The 18,241-nt window shown below is 42.1% G+C and overlaps 2 protein-coding genes across 5 annotated transcripts in view; one reads left to right on the top strand and one right to left on the bottom strand.

Moving 5' to 3' along the window:
- The window catches only part of CEP95 (centrosomal protein 95), a 28,444-nt gene extending 18,837 nt beyond the window's left edge, over positions 1-9,607 (bottom strand). For 2 of the 3 annotated variants that reach the window (XM_084862536.1, XM_084862535.1), the window contains exons 1-5: positions 9,463-9,593; positions 7,946-8,074; positions 6,153-6,260; positions 1,867-1,977; positions 203-308 (exon numbers count right to left, since the gene is read on the bottom strand). In XM_084862536.1, coding sequence (XP_084718662.1) covers positions 203-308; positions 1,867-1,977; positions 6,153-6,260; positions 7,946-8,074; positions 9,463-9,481 — 473 coding nt within the window. In that variant the 5' untranslated portion in view covers positions 9,482-9,593. Of the gene's footprint in view, positions 1-202; positions 309-1,866; positions 1,978-6,152; positions 6,261-7,945; positions 8,075-9,462 lie in introns of all 3 variants that reach the window. The other variant, XM_084862534.1, reaches the window with a different exon arrangement.
- DDX5 (DEAD-box helicase 5) lies at positions 9,608-16,949 on the top strand. Of its 2 annotated transcripts, none has more exons than XM_084862539.1 (14): positions 9,608-9,724; positions 10,373-10,556; positions 11,765-11,930; positions 12,283-12,379; positions 12,471-12,604; positions 12,711-12,776; positions 12,995-13,136; positions 13,214-13,374; positions 13,474-13,646; positions 13,991-14,101; positions 14,338-14,399; positions 14,497-14,556; positions 15,823-16,047; positions 16,244-16,949. In XM_084862539.1, exons 2-14 carry the CDS (start codon positions 10,516-10,518, stop codon positions 16,645-16,647), a joined length of 1,842 nt encoding a protein of 613 aa, XP_084718665.1. In that variant the 5' UTR covers positions 9,608-9,724; positions 10,373-10,515; the 3' UTR covers positions 16,648-16,949. The 2 variants fall into 2 exon arrangements, with proteins under 2 accessions (XP_084718665.1, XP_084718664.1); XM_084862538.1 differs by lacking the exon at positions 9,608-9,724 and adding an exon at positions 9,960-10,080.
- Positions 16,950-18,241: the final 1,292 nt, after the last annotated feature.

Below are 18,241 nucleotides of genomic sequence, written 5' to 3' on the forward strand. Positions count from 1 at the left end.
ATGTTGAGAATTAAGCTCTGTATATAGCTCAAGGTTCTTAAAACTCCTTCAGAGAGGTTTAAAAGTTAGTAAAATTTTCACACTAGCTTTGTGTGTGTGTGTGGTTTTTTGCTGCCATTATGGTATATTATGTACAATTTTAATTCTTAGGAGAAGGAAAAAGTATAACTTGTTATGATTAAATTCAGACATTGAGTGATACCTCCCAGAAGAAACACTTTTCCATGATGATTTGGATTCTTTAGTACTTTCTGATTCTTCCAAAGGTTCTTCTCTATGGGATTCTTTAAAACATTCTCCAGTTTCACCTGTTTAGAATAGATAAAAACACCACACACAAAACCCCAAGTTAATATACTACTATTTCTATACAGGAGTGGGTAAAGGTAGGAATAGTACGGCACTCTCAACTCTTCCTGGTAAACTGGGCTCTTGCAAAATTGAAATTTGAAAGGACCAAATCATCACTTATAATGAGAATGTATTATTTGGGTAACAAAGAAACAATACAATATTGTGTTTTTTTTTAAAGTATATGTTATTTTAGAGAGGAAGGGAAAAGGAGAGACAGAAACATCAATGATGAGAGAAAATCAATGATCAGCTGCATCCTGCACACCCTCTTCTGAGGATCGAGCCTGCAACCTGGGCATGTGCCCTTGATTGGAATCGAACCCAGGACCCCTCAGTCCGAAGGCTGACACTCCATCTACTGAACCAAACCAGCTAGGGTACAAGTATTGTTTTAAAAGCGGGCTCGAGCCCTAGCCCTGGCTTAGTGAATAAGAGTGTCAGCCCTTGGATTGAAGGGTTCTGGGTTTGATTTTGGTTCAGAGCACGTACCTCAGTTGCAGGATCCCCAGCCCTGGATGGGGTGTGTGCAGGAGGCAGCAAATCGATGTGTCTCTCTCACATAGATGTTTTTCTCTCCCTCTCCCTTCCACTTTTTCTAAAAATCAGTGGAAAAATATCCTTGGGTAAGGATTAACAAACAAACAAACAAACAACAACAACAAAAAGGTGAGTCTACAGTTGTATTAGCAATGTTTTATTATTTAAGTTAGGTAGCAGATTTATTTATTATCCTTATACTTCTCTATCTGTAAGGGATGTCTGAGGCAAGATGACTAGGGTATGGCTTCAGAAAAAAATGACTTTGTCAGTCTACCTTCAGCTCTATCTAAGAGTGAGACCACATCAAGTCTTGCATAATATTTTCCTTAGGACTATCCATCTTTTTCTACCCCAACATACATGATAAATACACTTTCACTAGCGGCATTAGCTCACGAGGGGAGGGATTTCAGGAGGTATGTGGGTGAAACGTCCTATGATTTAGATCTACCCCTCTGTATTTACCAAGCAACATTTTAATAACATTAGGTAAGAATCATTGCGCATTTATTCTGAGGTAGGCTTGGTGTTAACTACTTATGCATATCTACTTACTTAACCTTCTTTACAGCTGTAAGTGAATTTCAGATGAGAAAACAGGCTTAGAGAGCTTCAGTCATACAGTGAACGGCACTTAGCCCATGGTCTGCCTTCAAATACCTTTTTAATGTTGGTAAGTGAAGTGCTAGGTCAGGTACCAAAGAAGCTGCTCTGCACACCAGATGCGACTAGTGTTAATAAAGACTTATTTCCCATCATTAATTGATGTTTTGAGGAATCTGATCAGCTATAGGTAATACTGCCATATAAACTTAGACCTGCAAAGGTAACAATCAGACTTTAGAAAACACTGTCCAACTAAGCCTTAGTTACTAAGGCTTAGTTACTAAGGAATGACTACATAGGGAGGCCCAAAAGGCAAAAAGGGACATAACAAATGAACTAAACCAAATTTCTGTTCTTAAAACTTACTTTTCTCGTGAGATGCTTCACTGATGTGTTCTGTAAGATACTCCAGCAACCCATCAAATATTTCTAGGAGATTCTTAATAGATTCTTTATCTCCTTTCATTATATTTTCTCCTGGACACAGAATACAGAGCTATTAAAAAATTTAACCAAGAAATCAAAAGCCTCATAATTTTGAAATGAATATACCACTATGAAAATATTGTTCAAAATACAAGGGCTATAAACCAATTCTGAAGAAACAATGTAATACTATTGACCCTGAACAACACAGATTTGAACTCCATGGATCCACTCACACAGATTCCCTCCCCCCGCCCAATAAATATACAGTCAGCCCTCTGTATCTTTGGGTTTTGTGTCTGCGAATTTAACCAAACACAATTTAAAAACAGTATTTTCTATCTGTGGTTGGGAATCCGCATATGTGGAGTGCTAACTTGTTATACCTGAATTTTTGACTGCGCAAGGATTGAGACTCCTAACCCCTGTGTTGCTCAAAGATCACTGTACTAAAAACATCCATTTCCTGATACCCGATTATATCTGAAGAAACAAAGAGGGTAGGCTTGAATATGGTGTTTGTTAATTCATTGGCATATTCCCTCCTTTATCAAGAAGCAAAATAAATGGACTTAAGAAACCATGCTCTGATAAAATTTATACCAAAGTATAAAACAGCTAAGCAGAACTTTATTTGGCTGGTGAAAAAAAATGGCAGGAGAGAACACTGTTACAAACAGTGGCATCCTACTCCTAGATGGTGGATTTTTGGAGATAATAGCAATAAAGAAGTATAAAAAGAAAACAATAAAAAATGTGTTGGGATACTTTAATCAGATTTCCTAATTTTTTTCAAATATGTTAATTCCTATTCATTGTGCATAGATCATACCATTTTTTTAATATTAAAAACTAAATGGGCCCTGGCTGGTGTGGTTCAGTGGTATGGTGTTGGTGTGCATACCACTGAAGGATGGAGGGTTCAATTCAGGATCAAGGGCACATACCTGGATTGCAGGTTTATCCCAGGCCCCAGTCAGGATGCTTGCTGGAGGCAACTGACTGACTGATGTGCTTGTCTAACATCAATGCTTCTCTCTTACCCCACCCCTTCCACTCTCTAAAAATCAATGGAAAAAATATCCTCAGGTGAAAATTAAAAAACAAAACAAAACAAACTATCAATGCACCCTGGTAGTGTGCCTTAGTTGGTTTGAGCCTCATCTCCGTACACCAAAAACCAAAGGTGGTGGGTTTGATTATCAGTTAGGGTTGATGTTTCTCTTTCTTAAATCAATAAAAACAAACGAACAACAAACCGCCAATGGCTCCCAACATATAAAACACTTCTTAAGACACACACACACACACACACACACACACACACAAACGTATTTTTTATTGCTTTCAGAGAGAGAAAGGGATAGGGAGAAACATCAATGATGAGAATCATTGATTGGCTGCCTCCTGCACGCCCCCTACTGGTGATCGAGCCTGCAATCCAGGCATGTGCTCTTCACTGGAATCAAACCTGGGATCTTTTAGTCCGCAGGCTGACACTCTATCCACTGAGTCAAACCAGCTAGGGCTATAAAACCCTTTTTAATCTCACTTCATCTTCAACCTCTCCAGCTTCATCTCCCACTACATCCACTTTTTGCCCATAAATTAATCTTGAAATAGTACCTAGCTCACCACCTGGCCTAGAATACATTTTTAATAAAAGTTCAATTGAAAATGTTGACAAGAAATGGGTTCCTAAAAGCATGGAAACTTGATGTGTTAAATGTCCCATAAGATAGACTCTAATCACATCAGGTATGGACATACTTAATTCTTGAGACACTCAAGATGGGGACATCATGCCTGGTGTTCTCATGTGTTCAAAGCAGCATGGAAGAAGCAGAGTGGAAATTTGATATTTGAGAGAATCTAGCCATTTGTAACTTTAATTATGATGCAAAACCAACCAGAAACTTAATGTTTTGCAATACTGCTAGTCAAACAATATTTGACAGATTTTTTTGTTTAAAACAACTAAACAGAAATCTTACAGCTTTATGTTTTTCTGGTTTAACAAGATACACAGGTATACCCAAGGGCATACTTAGGACTTCACAGTTTCCAGGCAGGGGACTATACTCTGTCAACCCAGCAACTAAGACTGCCTGCCAGAATCCAGTAATTCATGGAAACTGATTTAAACAAAACACAAGGAGTAAAAAGCTGCTTTGCAGTCTACTGGAAGAGGTAAGCAGTTTTGCAACTTTTCATGGGGTGGGAATGAGTTATTGGGGGAAGTTCTACAATAAAAAAAGTTCTGGAAGCATATACAACATTGCTATATAGTATGTTTAGAAAGCACAAATACTAGAAATAGCCCTACTCCAATGATACAGCAATTCTAAATTGCAAAAAAGAACAGGGAAACAAACCCCAGGATTAGCCCTCAAAATAAATTATGTCCAAACCTAATTTACCACATTTACTCACCTAGAACTGTACTCAAAAACTTAAGATAGTATTTTTACAAAAATTTGTTCTTGTGAATATTAAATTAAGAGATGTAAATGGCCTATCCTGATTAACATTTATCTCTTTTAACTACGTACTGTCAAAGAACAGATCAACAATATAAACCAGGGGTCTTCAAACTACGGCCCGCGGGCCACATGCGGCCCGCAGAGGAGTCTGATCCGGCCCACCAGGTTTTTTGGGTAGTGAGCGCAGCCGAGGTATTATAGTAGGAATTAGTAGTTCATATAGTCCGGCCCTCCAGCTCTCTGAGGGACCGTGATCTGGCCCCCACTTTAAAAAGTTTGAGGGCCCCCTGATATAAACCTTCTCTCAAGTGATTTAAATATAGTTTCAAGTCTCCAAGATACCCTCTGTTTGTTAGCTGGAAATAATTCACTCTAAGAGAAAGGTTCAAAAATAATTTACAGTTTCATTTATTTTGTATAGGTAATATTCACGCTTCAAAATTCAAAAAGTATAAAAGACATACAAAGGAAAGTTTCATCCTCCCTTGTCCTGGAGCCCTTTAATTCCTCTTATTGGAGGCAAACAGTACGATGGGTTTCCTGTATATGCTTCGAGAGAGTCCTTCTGTATGAAATCAACTACACATATGTTGTCCCTACCTTTGTATTTACAAGTAACAGCATATTCTACTTATTGTCATTGTAACTACACCACATTTTTCTCACACTCTACTGGAGATTATTTCAATAACATGGAATACTACATTAGGTGCATTATAATTACCTGCAGAGTAGCTGCCTCTATGGAGCTACCATAATTTACTTAACCTGTTGACATTAATGGACATCTAAGTGTATCTTAGCTACTACAAACAAGCAGCATGGTAGCTTTAAAATAAAAAAAATCACACTTCAAACTACCAGCTAGGACTATGGACCCAGATAAATTTAAAACTCAACTAGAGGCCCAGTGCACGAAATTTGTGTGGGGGCAGGGGGTGGTCTCTCAGCCCAGCCTGCACCATCTCCAATCCAGGACCCCTTGGGGATGTCCAACTGCCTCTTGCAATCAGGGACCGCTGGCTCCTAACCACGCGCCAGTCTGCCTGCCTGCCTGCCTGAATGCCCCTAACCACCTCTGCCTGCCTGCCTGATCACCCCTAACTGCTCCCCTACTGGCCTGATAGCTCCTAACTGCTCTCCTGCTGGCTTGATCATCCCTAACTGCCTCTGCCTTGCCCTGCACCCAGGATTCCCTCTTCTGGCCAGTTGCAGGCACCTGGGACCCAGGTTTTCCTCCCTCTGGCCGGTGCAAGCACCCAGGACCCAGGTCAGCTGCAGCTGCAGGGGATCATGGGCGGGCGGCTTTGCCCAGGCCCTAGCTGCTGGTGCCCGGGACCACGGAGCATGCAGTTTGTCCCTTTCCCAGTCGCAGGCGCAAGTGCAGCTGCTGGCACCAAGGACCACAGAGCAGGCGGCTTGTCCCTCTCCCAGGCAGCAGCCTGGCTGATCCCCATTCCTCTCTCCCCAATGTTGAGTGTCTGAGCCATGATAGCATGAGGGTGTGATGAAGATTTACTATTAGCTCTTTATTATTATATATAGGATTATATATGATGTTTGACTGTCCTCGAAAAGTTTTTAAGGATGGTTGCCTTAACTATACCCCATCATCTGTCTTAGTTCACTCTTGTTGTTTGGTCTATATCATAAGCTTAGTCATTTTGCTAAACAATGTCTAGGGTTCTAAACAAGTTATGTTAGTAGAATGCAAAATTATGTGGTGGTTAAGTATATACCAACCTGTTATGTGAGACAAGCTGACCTGCAGGTAATCCAAGGCCAAAGAATCAATTACTGCTTGTACATTGTGAGCTTCATCCTCTTGACTCCTGGGATTAGTTATGAGGTCTGGGGGGAGGAGAGGAGAGGAAGAAAGCTACATGATTTTGCATCTATGAGGGTCCACATTTTCATGTCTCTGATTAGGCTTCTAAATAAGCTCACCTACCACAAAAGCAAACTCTGTCCCAAATAGAACAGGTTTTTAAAAGTAAAGATAAAGTTAACAGAGCATACATAAATTCCACACAGTACAATATTTATTGGTTGACTATTTATTGATTGAATATAGTTTAGTAAATATATGAACACAAGAGGCCCAGTGCATGAAATTGGTGCATGGGTAGGGTCCCCAGATCTGGGCCTTCCTTCCCCCAGCTGCTGGCTGGGGCCTTCCTTCGTTCTGTGTCACCCCTTGGTGGTCAGCACACGTCACAGTGAACAGTCAAACTCCCAGTGAGTCAAACTCCCAAGGGGACAATTTGCATATTAGCCTTATATGCAATATAAGCCTTCAATGAGAGGGTTGGGGAGCGGGCCTGCCCAAGCCTAAAGCCTGGGTGGCCTGAGCTGGCAATCAGAGGGGCGGGGGTAAGGAGGGACCGAGCCTGGGATCAGAGGGAAGGGAAAAAGCAATGGAAACATATCCTCATTTTCATGGTGAAGGGACTGGAGTCCATGCTGATGAAAACACCCTGGCGGCTGAGGTGACTGGCAGTGGCTGTAGCAGTGGGGTGATGAAGCTGGCGCCTTCCCCTGATCAGCCTGGTCACCTCCCACAAAGGGAGGCCAGACTGCAGCTTAGGTCCACACCCAATGAGGAGCGGGCCTAAGCCATTAGTAGGACATTTCCTGAGGGCTCCCAGTATGTGAGAAGGGGCAGGCTGGCCTGAGGGACCCCTCCCCTGTGCACAAATTTCATGCATTTGGCCTCTACTATAATAATAAAAGAGTAATATGCTAATTAGACCAGATGTCCTTCCAGATGTCCTTCCGGACAAAGCTGTGCCAGAAGGAAAGCAGCCTGGGTCCCAGGTGCCTACAGGCAGCCCGAGGGAAGCCAGCCCGGTCCTGGGTAGCTGCGGACGGCTGGAGAAGGGAAGCCGGGGTCCCAGAGGGAAACCAGTGCCGGCAGCTGGGGGAAGGCAGGCATACTCCTGCACGCATTTTTGAGCATCGGGCCTCTAATATTGCTAATTCCAACAACATGGAATTAGCAATATTAGATATTATTAATATAATATCTAATCAATATTAGATATTATTGTATGATAATAAGTGAGGCAATACATGAGGGTAAGACTTGAACTAATAATCATGGGCTCCTTTCAATGAGAAAAAAATCCCACAACAGGTGTGAAAGGAGGCTTACTGAAGTCCAAGGATACAGTACAAATACCAATTCTCATCCATAATATTGGTTAAATAAGAGAACCTGACAAATATCTAAGTTCCACTCAATTTTAGGACCTCTGAAGGTACATTTACAGAAAAGGTGTGACTTTCACGGAGAATTTAGCATGATTAAACAGCAATGACCAAGACCAGTCAAACAGATCTGACCTACGCTGTTATTATGGCTTGGTCTCATAAGATATCATTACAGAAATAAATGGAATAATTAAGAACAAATAACATGTAGACAAAGAAAAAACTCAAGGTTTTATAAATACTATAAGGCTCTAACTAAAGGCACTAGAAACTTCTGGCTCAAGATACAAACATTATTACTCTCATTTTTTTAGTATCCTTACCTGGTACCTTTTCTCCCAAAATGGATTGATAAAGAGCAATAAAGACATTAGCATCACAATCTTCTAGTTCACGTATCCTCAGGTGTATGTGACATTTCAGGAGAAGATTATTGGCAACCGTTACCCACTCTGTTGGGAAAGATAGGGAAAAGCTCAGCTTTAAATAGCACTAGAAAAAAATCATACATTTTTAAAACACCGATCCTCACAAAACTGACAAAGAATAGGGATAGAACTCTATATAAGAAATTTGATTATGACAGAATTTCAAAGACTCTCCAAGGTATGATTTTTTAATGTCTTGGAATGTCTTCCAGACTGCTATAATTTCAAAAATATGATGCAAATCTAATATTCACTGTTTGGAACCTAAAATCTTGTTATTTACTGTAGTTCCTATTTATAAGCCTATTTATAAACACACATATGTGTGTTTTTTTTATTATTATTTAGAACGTGTTTACAAGTAAATGGGATTATGTCCCAAGACGTGTTGTTAATGATATTGAGGCTACTAGAAACTAATTAATGGATGTTGTTTCAAATTCCCAATAGCATTATAGTTTTTTATCCACTTGTGCAAGACAGAATCTGGTGTCCAAATAGGTAGTAATTAACATAGGCTGTTCAACATTAGTGCATTTGTTAGTTTTTTATATTTGGTTATATTAAAGAAAATATGGAAAAATACACACCAAAAGTCCCTAAGCTAAGAATTAGCATATTGCCAATACTGTTTAAATTTTCTGTGTACCCCTCCCACCACCCATATTGTTGGAATTAGCAAAGTTATTTCTAAGGTTTCTCGACCAAGGTAGTTTAAAAACTTTGAAATATATTCCCTGAAGTGATGGGTGATTAAAGGGAAAGTTATTTTTATTCTGTATTCGATTATGTTCTACATGTGTGTGACTGAGTGTTAGAGACACATTATCTCCCTCTCTCCCATATGACCAAACTATGACATCTGGTGGTTTGAACGCAGTCCGGGAGTAGAAGAGGAAAGCGTCCTAGACAACCAAACCAAGTCACTTTCAAAAGCTGTGCTACACAAAGACGGTCACTCCATAGGGCACTGAAGAGAAAAACCCACAACCATTCTACTTTGGCTGGGGCACCGACAGATCTCTTCTGCCAGTGCCATTCCTTGTAAGTTCAGGCGCAGGTACGACCTCAGTCCCCACAATGCAAGAGCAGAGAGCCCCTTGACAGCGGCTGGATTCCGCAGAGAAATACGAGTCCGGGGCAGAAACTTTCCACTGCTTTTTGCAGCCAGGATGCGGGTGTATACCACGGGCCTTCTCTACCCCCAAACCCAAATCGCACCCCCTGACCTCCCGTCGGACAGAGCTGGGCTGAGAGACCCCATTCAGAGAACACGCCCAACACGACGGGAGATCGGCAGGAGCCAGACCTAGCAGAGCTGGCCTGTGGTCGCAATATAAAGCGGGCAAGGGCGTCCGGGGACTTGAAAGGCTTTTAGTCCGCATAAACCCGGACTCCAGACCGAGACTCACCAGCCTCTGAGCCGGCCATGTCGCGGAGGCCGGTCGCGGCGTCCGGACTCTGAGCTGGGCGCGCGAGAGACGGTGTCCGGGAAGGGTCGCACAGCACGCACACAGACCCGGGAGGAGGGGCGAGAGAGGGAGGAACGGTAAAACGGCTTCTCGCTGCTGATTGGTCGTCGGGGCACTTCCTCTCGCAGCGCGCGCCGAGGCGGCGGTTTGCGGACCTTAGATACTATTCTCCTCAGGCAAGATCGAGCTGAGGGATTCTCAGGTCGGTGGGCTTGACAGAGCGGATCACCAACAGCCCCTGGTGGTCTCCCTGCGGCATTAGTGCGGCCTCAGCGCGGCCTAGCGCGGCACTTCCGGTGCGCTTCTCGTTTTGTATCCCTCCGCCGACTCCAACTGAGGAAATAGTGCGGCCTTCTCACTCGGTGGGCGGGGCAGCCACGTGACAAGCACGGGCTCCGCCTTCTCGTCTCATTTGGTTATGGGCGTGAAGGCTCTTTGGGGACGTAAACAACTCCGAGGAGGCGGAGTGGGTTGTCTTGTGTTGGCCATTTTATCGCCTGGGCTGGACCTGAAAAAGGGTGGTGTGGCTTCCTCGAGGTGTAGAAAGACGAGAAAAAGGTGAAGTCAAGAGAGTGCCGGCTGAGGCATCGCGGTGGTGGGTGGGCCCAGCCAAGAAAAGGGCAAAAAAACACACACAAAAAAACGGGCGAATCCGAGGAGGGGTTGGGGGGAGGGGCGAGAACATGGCGGATTCCGGAACGCCGGCGGGCGTTGCGGCCTCTGCGCAGGGGCGGGGTGATTAGGTCATAGAGCGGCTCCCAGCATCCTCTGCGGCAGAGGAGGCGGGCCAGCCTATAAAACCGGCTGCCGGGACGCGGCCGGCACCTCATTCATTTCCACCGGCCTCCAGGCGAGCAGCTCCGGCTTCTATCATCGCCGCCCCTCCGCCGCTGCCGCCCCCGCAAGGCTTCGCTATCGCCGAAGCCTCCACCAGCGACTCGTCGCACCCGATTCTCTCCGCTTCGTTCCCCGCCAACCGCAATCATTGACGCCATGTCGTATTCGAGCGACCGCGACCGCGGCCGGGATCGAGGGTGAGTGGGAACCGACCTGTCAGGCCCGACTGGGTGGGGGATGGGAGGCCGGTGAGATAACGAGGGGTGGGTAGCGATGGGAACATAGGTTTTCAACCGAATTTTTGGGCCTCATCCGTCGAAGGATAGCGCCATTTCGATTTTTGTCCAAAGCTGACTGAAAAATTTTTTCTGTTAACGGCCGTCAACCTCGCCTTTAGTTTGGGACGGGGCTCTGGGGCCTCGGCGATTATGCCGCTGTGAGGAGAATTGGGAGGAACGTACGATTGTAAAGGGGGAGAGACGGCGACGCTTCGAGGCGGGCGATGTCGCCGCTGCGAGGTGCTACTTCCGAGAGGCGTTTTAGGGGCCCCGGGAATTCTGTGGGAGCGGAGAGGGCCGCCTTCGAAGCCATGGGCGCGGCGGGGGCAGGACGGTGGCCGGCGCCACGGGATTCCGCCATGTGGCGGGGCCGCGGGCACAAAATGCCGCTGCCGGACATGGCGGCGCCTTTGTTACCCCGCCCGGCGGAGGAGCTCAAAATGGCAGCGGCGAGAAAATGTGGCGCAGAGAGAAATGCGAGACAAAGGGGGAAGCGCCGCCCCAGCGGGAACGCCGCCCGGCCGACTCCGCCCGGGCCGCGACTCCTCCCCCGGTAGTCGCCGGCTCCTCCTCCTCTCTCCTTTTTTTTTTTTAGTTATATAATTTTGCTACCGGTATCGAGAGCCCTTCCGCGGGATTTCAGTTGGCTTTTATAAGTGTCCCAGAGACCCCCGCTTCCCCCCAGTCCACGTTCTGCTCTCCTTGCCTGTTCTGCCCCGTTATTCATGAAAACCAAAGCTTCTTGGCTTGAAAACAGCTGGTAAAGAATATCACCGCTAAGCTCCTCCCTTCGTGTATTGTCTCTCCCAGATACTTAATTCCTGAGCTCGTGGGAAAGACTGGTAGCCACAAGCTGCAGTCTATCCGTGTAATCTAAGCTTTTGGCCTTTGGGCAGCCAGTTTCCGACCTGGTAAATCCTGGGCTATTGACTTGGCTTCTGTAGTGTGTACTTAGGGCAACGGGAAATGAAACCTGGGGTGCTAAGGTCAGCGCTCCATCTCACAACTACAAGTCTTTTATTGATCTTTAGGGTGTGCCAAGCGGATGGCAGTTTGGCACACCTTAAAGGTTGCTATGTAGGCATTTTGAAAGCGTGAGGTTTTCTTATTTGTTTTATTAATTTCAGGTTTGGTGCACCTCGATTTGGAGGAAGTAGGGCAGGGCCTCTATCAGGAAAGAAGTTTGGAAACCCTGGGGAGAAACTAGTTAAAAAGAAGTGGAATCTTGACGAGCTGCCCAAATTTGAGAAGAATTTTTATCAAGAACATCCTGATTTGGCCAGGCGCACAGCGGTGAGTAATTTCATGTAGCTTCAAGCTTAAACTAAAAAACAACATAGTGAATCAATATCAGAAAAAATTTGTTTTCCAAATGACCAAATTGTAGGAAATTCATGCTTAATAATTTGTTGGGAAAGAAGTGTTACTCGCTTTTGGAAACAGATGGCTTTGAATTTTTCTACTTAGGATGATTATGTATAACACAATAGGTGTTTTGTATATTAAGTGACGTTTTTATATGTGGATCCAGATTTAAAATGGCCATGTTGAAATACCTAATCATTTATAAACTTAGGGGTTTACTAGTTGCATATTTAAGTTAGGGGAACTGTCATAAAATTTAACTAAATTGTTTGTTTTGTAGCAAGAGGTAGAGACATACAGAAGAAGCAAGGAAATTACAGTTAGAGGTCACAACTGCCCAAAGCCAGTTCTGAATTTTTATGAAGCAAACTTTCCTGGTAAGTGCTAGTTTTGAGTTTTCTTTCTTTTGAAAAAATGTCCTCCTTTCTCTTGGCATTACTAATTTTTCTAAATTGCTACTAATTGCAGCAAACATCATGGATGTGATTGCAAGACAGAACTTTACTGACCCCACTGCTATTCAAGCTCAGGGATGGCCAGTTGCCCTAAGTGGATTGGATATGGTTGGAGTAGCACAGACTGGATCTGGGAAAACATTGTCCGTAAGTTTGGAGAATTTTTGAAATGTTTGGAGGGAATGGATTAGGAAAAAAAATAAATCAGATATTTTTTAAATACACCTTCTGTTCTCTGTTACCCCTTAAATAGTATTTGCTGCCTGCCATTGTCCACATCAATCATCAGCCGTTCCTAGAGAGAGGTGATGGACCTATTGTAAGTATTTTTTTCTTCTTCAATTTTTAGCCAGAGTTTGGTGTGGAGATACTGTAGAATATATAACAAAAGACACAATTTGTGATTTTATGTAGAGATACTAATTGTCTTATTTGGTTTAGTTGGATATTGTCATCTGTTGGTATAATAATTAGTTTAAAAGTAGGCTTTAGGATTCTGCTAAAAGCTGCTCTACTTTTTTGCTCCTCTATCTTTAGTGCTTGGTGCTGGCACCAACTCGGGAACTGGCCCAGCAGGTGCAGCAAGTGGCTGCTGAATACTGTAGAGCATGCCGATTGAAGTCTACTTGCATCTATGGTGGTGCTCCCAAGGGACCACAAATACGAGATTTGGAGAGAGGTATGTAGCAAAAGATTCTTTTTGTCACTGATACTATGAAAAGTTCTAGATGTCTTAGTCTATGTATTTAATTGAAGGTGTGGAAATCTGCATTGCAACACCTGGAAGACTGATTGACTTTTTGGAGTGTGGAAAAACAAACCTGAGACGAACCACCTACCTTGTCCTTGATGAAGCAGATAGAATGCTTGATATGGGCTTTGAACCCCAAATAAGAAAGATTGTGGATCAGATAAGAGTAAGTGTCCATACATTAATTTTTTTCAAACTTTTTTCAAGCTCTAAGTTTATTCTTAGAATTATAAGGCTTGTGGGTTTTTAATTCAAAATTCTTTAGCCTGACAGACAAACCCTAATGTGGAGTGCAACTTGGCCAAAAGAAGTAAGACAGCTTGCTGAAGATTTCCTGAAAGACTATATTCATATAAACATTGGTGCACTGGAACTGAGTGCAAACCACAACATTCTTCAGATTGTGGACGTGTGTCATGATGTAGAAAAGGATGAAAAGTAAGTTATTTCTTGCACAAAAACAACTGTAAATTCAGTTCCTGTTTTATAGGTTATCTTAAAGTTACTTTCAGATGGGTGTAACCTGAATATGTTAATTTAAAATTAGCCTGTCAGTAATTTTAAAAAATTCTTGCTTTCTTAATTCAGATAATTGGCTATCACTACCGAATTTCTGGAGGAAATGGAACTTGGGTGTTCTGTGGTTTAAGGGCAAAGGGGTATAATTGCTTGATAAGTGTTACTAATCAGGTGGTTGGCCATTTACATTGACCATAAATTTATGGTCACACCATGGACTTCTTTTAAAATTGACAATCTTTTTTTTTTTCCTTTTTTTCAAGACTTATTCGTCTGATGGAAGAGATCATGAGTGAGAAGGAGAATAAAACCATTGTCTTTGTTGAAACCAAAAGGAGATGTGATGAACTTACTAGAAAAATGAGGAGAGACGGGTACGTGGGCTTCCTCCATTGGAGCAGATGTATTAGAGCTGAGTTTAGGGGAAGGACAAACTTAGGTCAGGAGTGATAGATTTGAGTTTTGTGGATGAGAGTCATATTGTAGGTAAAACTAACTATTTCAGGGGAAATTGGGAGGGATCTGTGACACCACCCCCACCCTCAAATGGTTAGGTGTTAAAATCTATCAGGTTTTATATGCAAGTATACTAATATAACCTCTAATTTAGGTGGCCTGCCATGGGTATTCATGGTGACAAGAGTCAACAGGAACGTGATTGGGTTCTAAATGGTAAGTATTTAAAATGAAGATCCCCTCCCTACAACATAAGATTTTGTTCAGATTAGTGATCATATATATATATATATATATACACCTTGTTTTGCAGAATTCAAACATGGAAAAGCTCCTATTCTGATTGCTACAGATGTGGCTTCCAGAGGGCTAGGTTAGTACAAACTCGAATTCATGGCTTGGTTTTCCAGAAGATCTCCATACAATTTTTAAAGAAAGTTTATTGCTTTCTTTAACCTCTGCATTTTTCTAAGTTCTTTTTCATATAAAGGTGCAGTCTTTGTGGCAAGGCCTAGGCATGACAATCGGAGGACTCGAGGGGGATGGAGGACTAGTGATCGGCTGGCTGCTTCCAGTCGATTAGAGAGGTGAAAAACTGAAAGTGTGCCAGTAATCTTCAAAAGGCAGAACATACGACCTCTGCCACATAAACTGTTCTCTCCGGGGGAAAAAAATGGAAGTTATCCTCACAGTCACTGCCGTGGTATTTCTTCTGTCCCATGCTTTGCATGATTGCCATGGTACTGCATTGTTTCAGACTGTTTACTGTGATCTGTGAGTCTTTGAGTTTCAGTGAGTTTGCTGAAATGTCGAAGAAATATTTCCAAACTTCAATGTTCAATGACATTTTTGTTCAAGTTTGAAATGGAGAGAGCAGCTTTAAAAGGTACTAAAAGCCTTTTACAAATTGGTGAGTACTGGCACATGAGCCTCTAGAGCAGGAACAACTTCCCACACTTAGTCAGTGGGAAAATAAAACTGCTTTGAAAGTTCCTCCCTCACCTACACAGTAGTCGTCATGTCGAGACCTGCCAGAGAGAGACATTCTCAAGTGAATCCTGGCTTCTTGGAAGTGCTTGCCTAGACGAGACACAATGCATAAAAACAACTTTTGGGGGACAGGTATGTTTTTCTTGCAGCTGCAGTTGTAAGGTCTTGGCAAGACAAGCAGTGTGGCCAGAATTTTGAACTTCTGATGAGTGTGTAATGCAAAGGACCATGTACATTTTTGTTTAAAGGTCCTAAAAGTGAGCACATGAAGAGGTTGCTGTGAACCTTTAAGTGGCCCTACTGCACAGAAGCATTCAGATGTCACTTGATAACCTATACGGGGACTTGCTGATTTGGGAAGGTGTTAGGAAATACACATACATCCTTTTGACAGGTTCTATCACTGGGTGGGCAGTAACACACAAAGTGTGTTTTGCTTTTTTTTTTTCTGTTTTTTTTTTTCTTTTTCTGTTTTTCCCCTCCCCAACCTTAATGGTATTCCTACAGGGAACAGATAACCATTTTAACTATTTTTTGCAGCCCGTACCTTCTTGGGAATACAAATGTCTAACTTTTTATTTTTGGTCTGGCTGTTGTGGTGTGCAAAACTCCATACATTGCTATTTTGCCACACTGCAACACCTTACAGATGTGGAAGATGTGAAATTTGTCATCAATTATGACTACCCTAACTCCTCAGAGGATTATATTCATCGAATTGGAAGAACTGCTCGCAGTACCAAAACAGGCACAGCTTACACTTTCTTTACACCTAATAATATAAAGCAAGTGAGCGACCTTATCTCTGTGCTTCGTGAAGCTAATCAAGCAATTAATCCCAAGTTGCTTCAGTTGGTTGAAGACAGAGGTTCAGGTAAGACTAATCTTCATTAAGAAATGGTGGTTTGGGGTTTCATAATTGTCTACAAACCCATTTTTAAAAGATTGGCAAGTGTGACACAAGTTGAGAAAGTGATCCTCATCTATAGTGAGAGGTACCTAGTTCCTTCTGTGTTTGAAATGATTTGAGCCACAGAAATAATCAGCTTACAATTGTTCTTTCTTAACAGGTCGTTCCAGGGGTAGAGGAGGCATGAAGGATGACCGTCGGGACAGATACTCTGCAGGCAAAAGGGGTGGATTTAATACCTTTAGAGACAGGGAAAATTATGACAGAGGTTATTCTAGTCTGCTTAAGAGAGATTTTGGGGCAAAGACCCAGAATGGTGTTTATAGTGCTGCAAGTTACACCAATGGGAGCTTTGGAAGTAATTTTGTGTCTGCTGGTCTACAGACCAGTTTTAGGACTGGTAATCCAACAGGGACTTACCAGAATGGTTATGATAGCACTCAGCAATATGGAAGTAATGTTCCAAATATGCACAATGGTATGAACCAACAGGCATATGCATATCCTGCTACTGCAGCTGCACCTATGATTGGTTATCCAATGCCAACAGGATATTCTCAATAAGACTTTAGAAGTATATGTAAATGTCTGTTTTTCATAATTGCTCTTTATATTGTGTGTTATCAGACAAGATAGTTATTTAAGAAACATGGGAAATGCAGAAATGACTGCAGTGCAGCAGTAATTATGGTGCACTTTTTCGCTATTTAAGTTGGATATTTCTCTACATTCCTGAAACAATTTTTAGGTTTTTTTTGTACTAGAAAATGCAGGCAGTGTTTTCACAAAGTAAATGTACAGTGATTTGAAATACAATGAATGAAGGCAATGCATGGCCTTCCAATAAAAAATATTTGAAGACTGAATTAAGTGGAAATTGTACTTTATTTTACATATATAATGTCATGTAAAACTGCTAAGGTGGTCTGTTGGTTTTGTGTTTTGTTTTTTTTAATCAAAAGTTAAACTTTACATAATTTAGTTTTGGGAAGTGGGGAGATCAGAAGGCCTTTGTAGTGATCTATTTATATTGCAAGAATTAAAGTGAGATTTAGGTTAATTTATAATTCTAGGCTAAATTTCATAATGGCTTTCTGTCAGTACCTCCCAACATAATAAGGTTGAGTCATTTAGTAGCCTATTTGTTAGAATGGTGAAATGAGATTAAAGTAAATAGGAAATCAACCGAATAGCCCCACCTTCAAACTGGTTAGTGTGGGAACATGGATGACTTCATTCCTTTTGCAGAATTTATCATTTAATAGCTCCAAAAACTTGCTTTTTTCCAAGATTATATTCATTCTCCTGTCTATTGTGGATTATTGGAACGTTGAGCAAAACTAAGACTGCATCTTGAAAGATAAGGTTGGCAGGAGCTGTTTTAATTTGCTTTTTTAGTGCAGATTCTAGTCTTCACAGGCTCCCGGGGACTCATAATTGCAGTCACACTGGGAATCATTGAATGTCTTTCCAATAATCCAGGGAACTCTCTACAGCACTTCAAACTAAGGTCTTAATCTTTTGAACACACAAAAATCCTCATCAAAGTTAATGGTTAACCAAAAGGAAGTAACCAAAAGCACAGGGACTATAGTACAAGTCTTGTTAGTGTCAATATGGGTTTATTGCTAGAAAGAACCAGGAACTAGCTTTGGCTCACCAATATTTCTTAGTACTCTATTTCAATAATGTCTACAAGTAGGTCTGATGGTCTACCCAGAAAGTGGTATATATATGTTCTTCCCTGGAGAGAAGTTTTAAGACATTTAAATTCTGATTATTAAGCTGAGGCTTTAATTAATGTTAATGCCTTATCCTTGAAATAGATTTGGAGGGGCGGGGGAGTGGTATTTTTAGACTAATACATTGAAAACTGATAAACTTCTAACAGTTTTCAATAGCATGATAGGTCAAATTCATAATGACAACTCATAAGCTTTTGGGGTAGGTTGGAGTATCTATTACATATTTTACTGTTTAATGTCTAATGTGGGCCTTTAAATTTGTAAACACTTAATTGAAATGATTGTGGGGCTGTGGGAAACATTTACCTATTTACCTTTGAAGTTTTAAAAGACAGTCCACTTTTTAGCATGTGTGTTGTGTCCAGCCTGTGGTTGTCTTTAATAAATGTTTTTTTCCCCTCCCCATTCTCTCT

This window comes from Pipistrellus hanaki, assembly GCF_964339955.1.
Source record: "Pipistrellus hanaki genome assembly, chromosome: 16".
Lineage (NCBI taxonomy): Eukaryota > Metazoa > Chordata > Mammalia > Chiroptera > Vespertilionidae > Pipistrellus > Pipistrellus hanaki.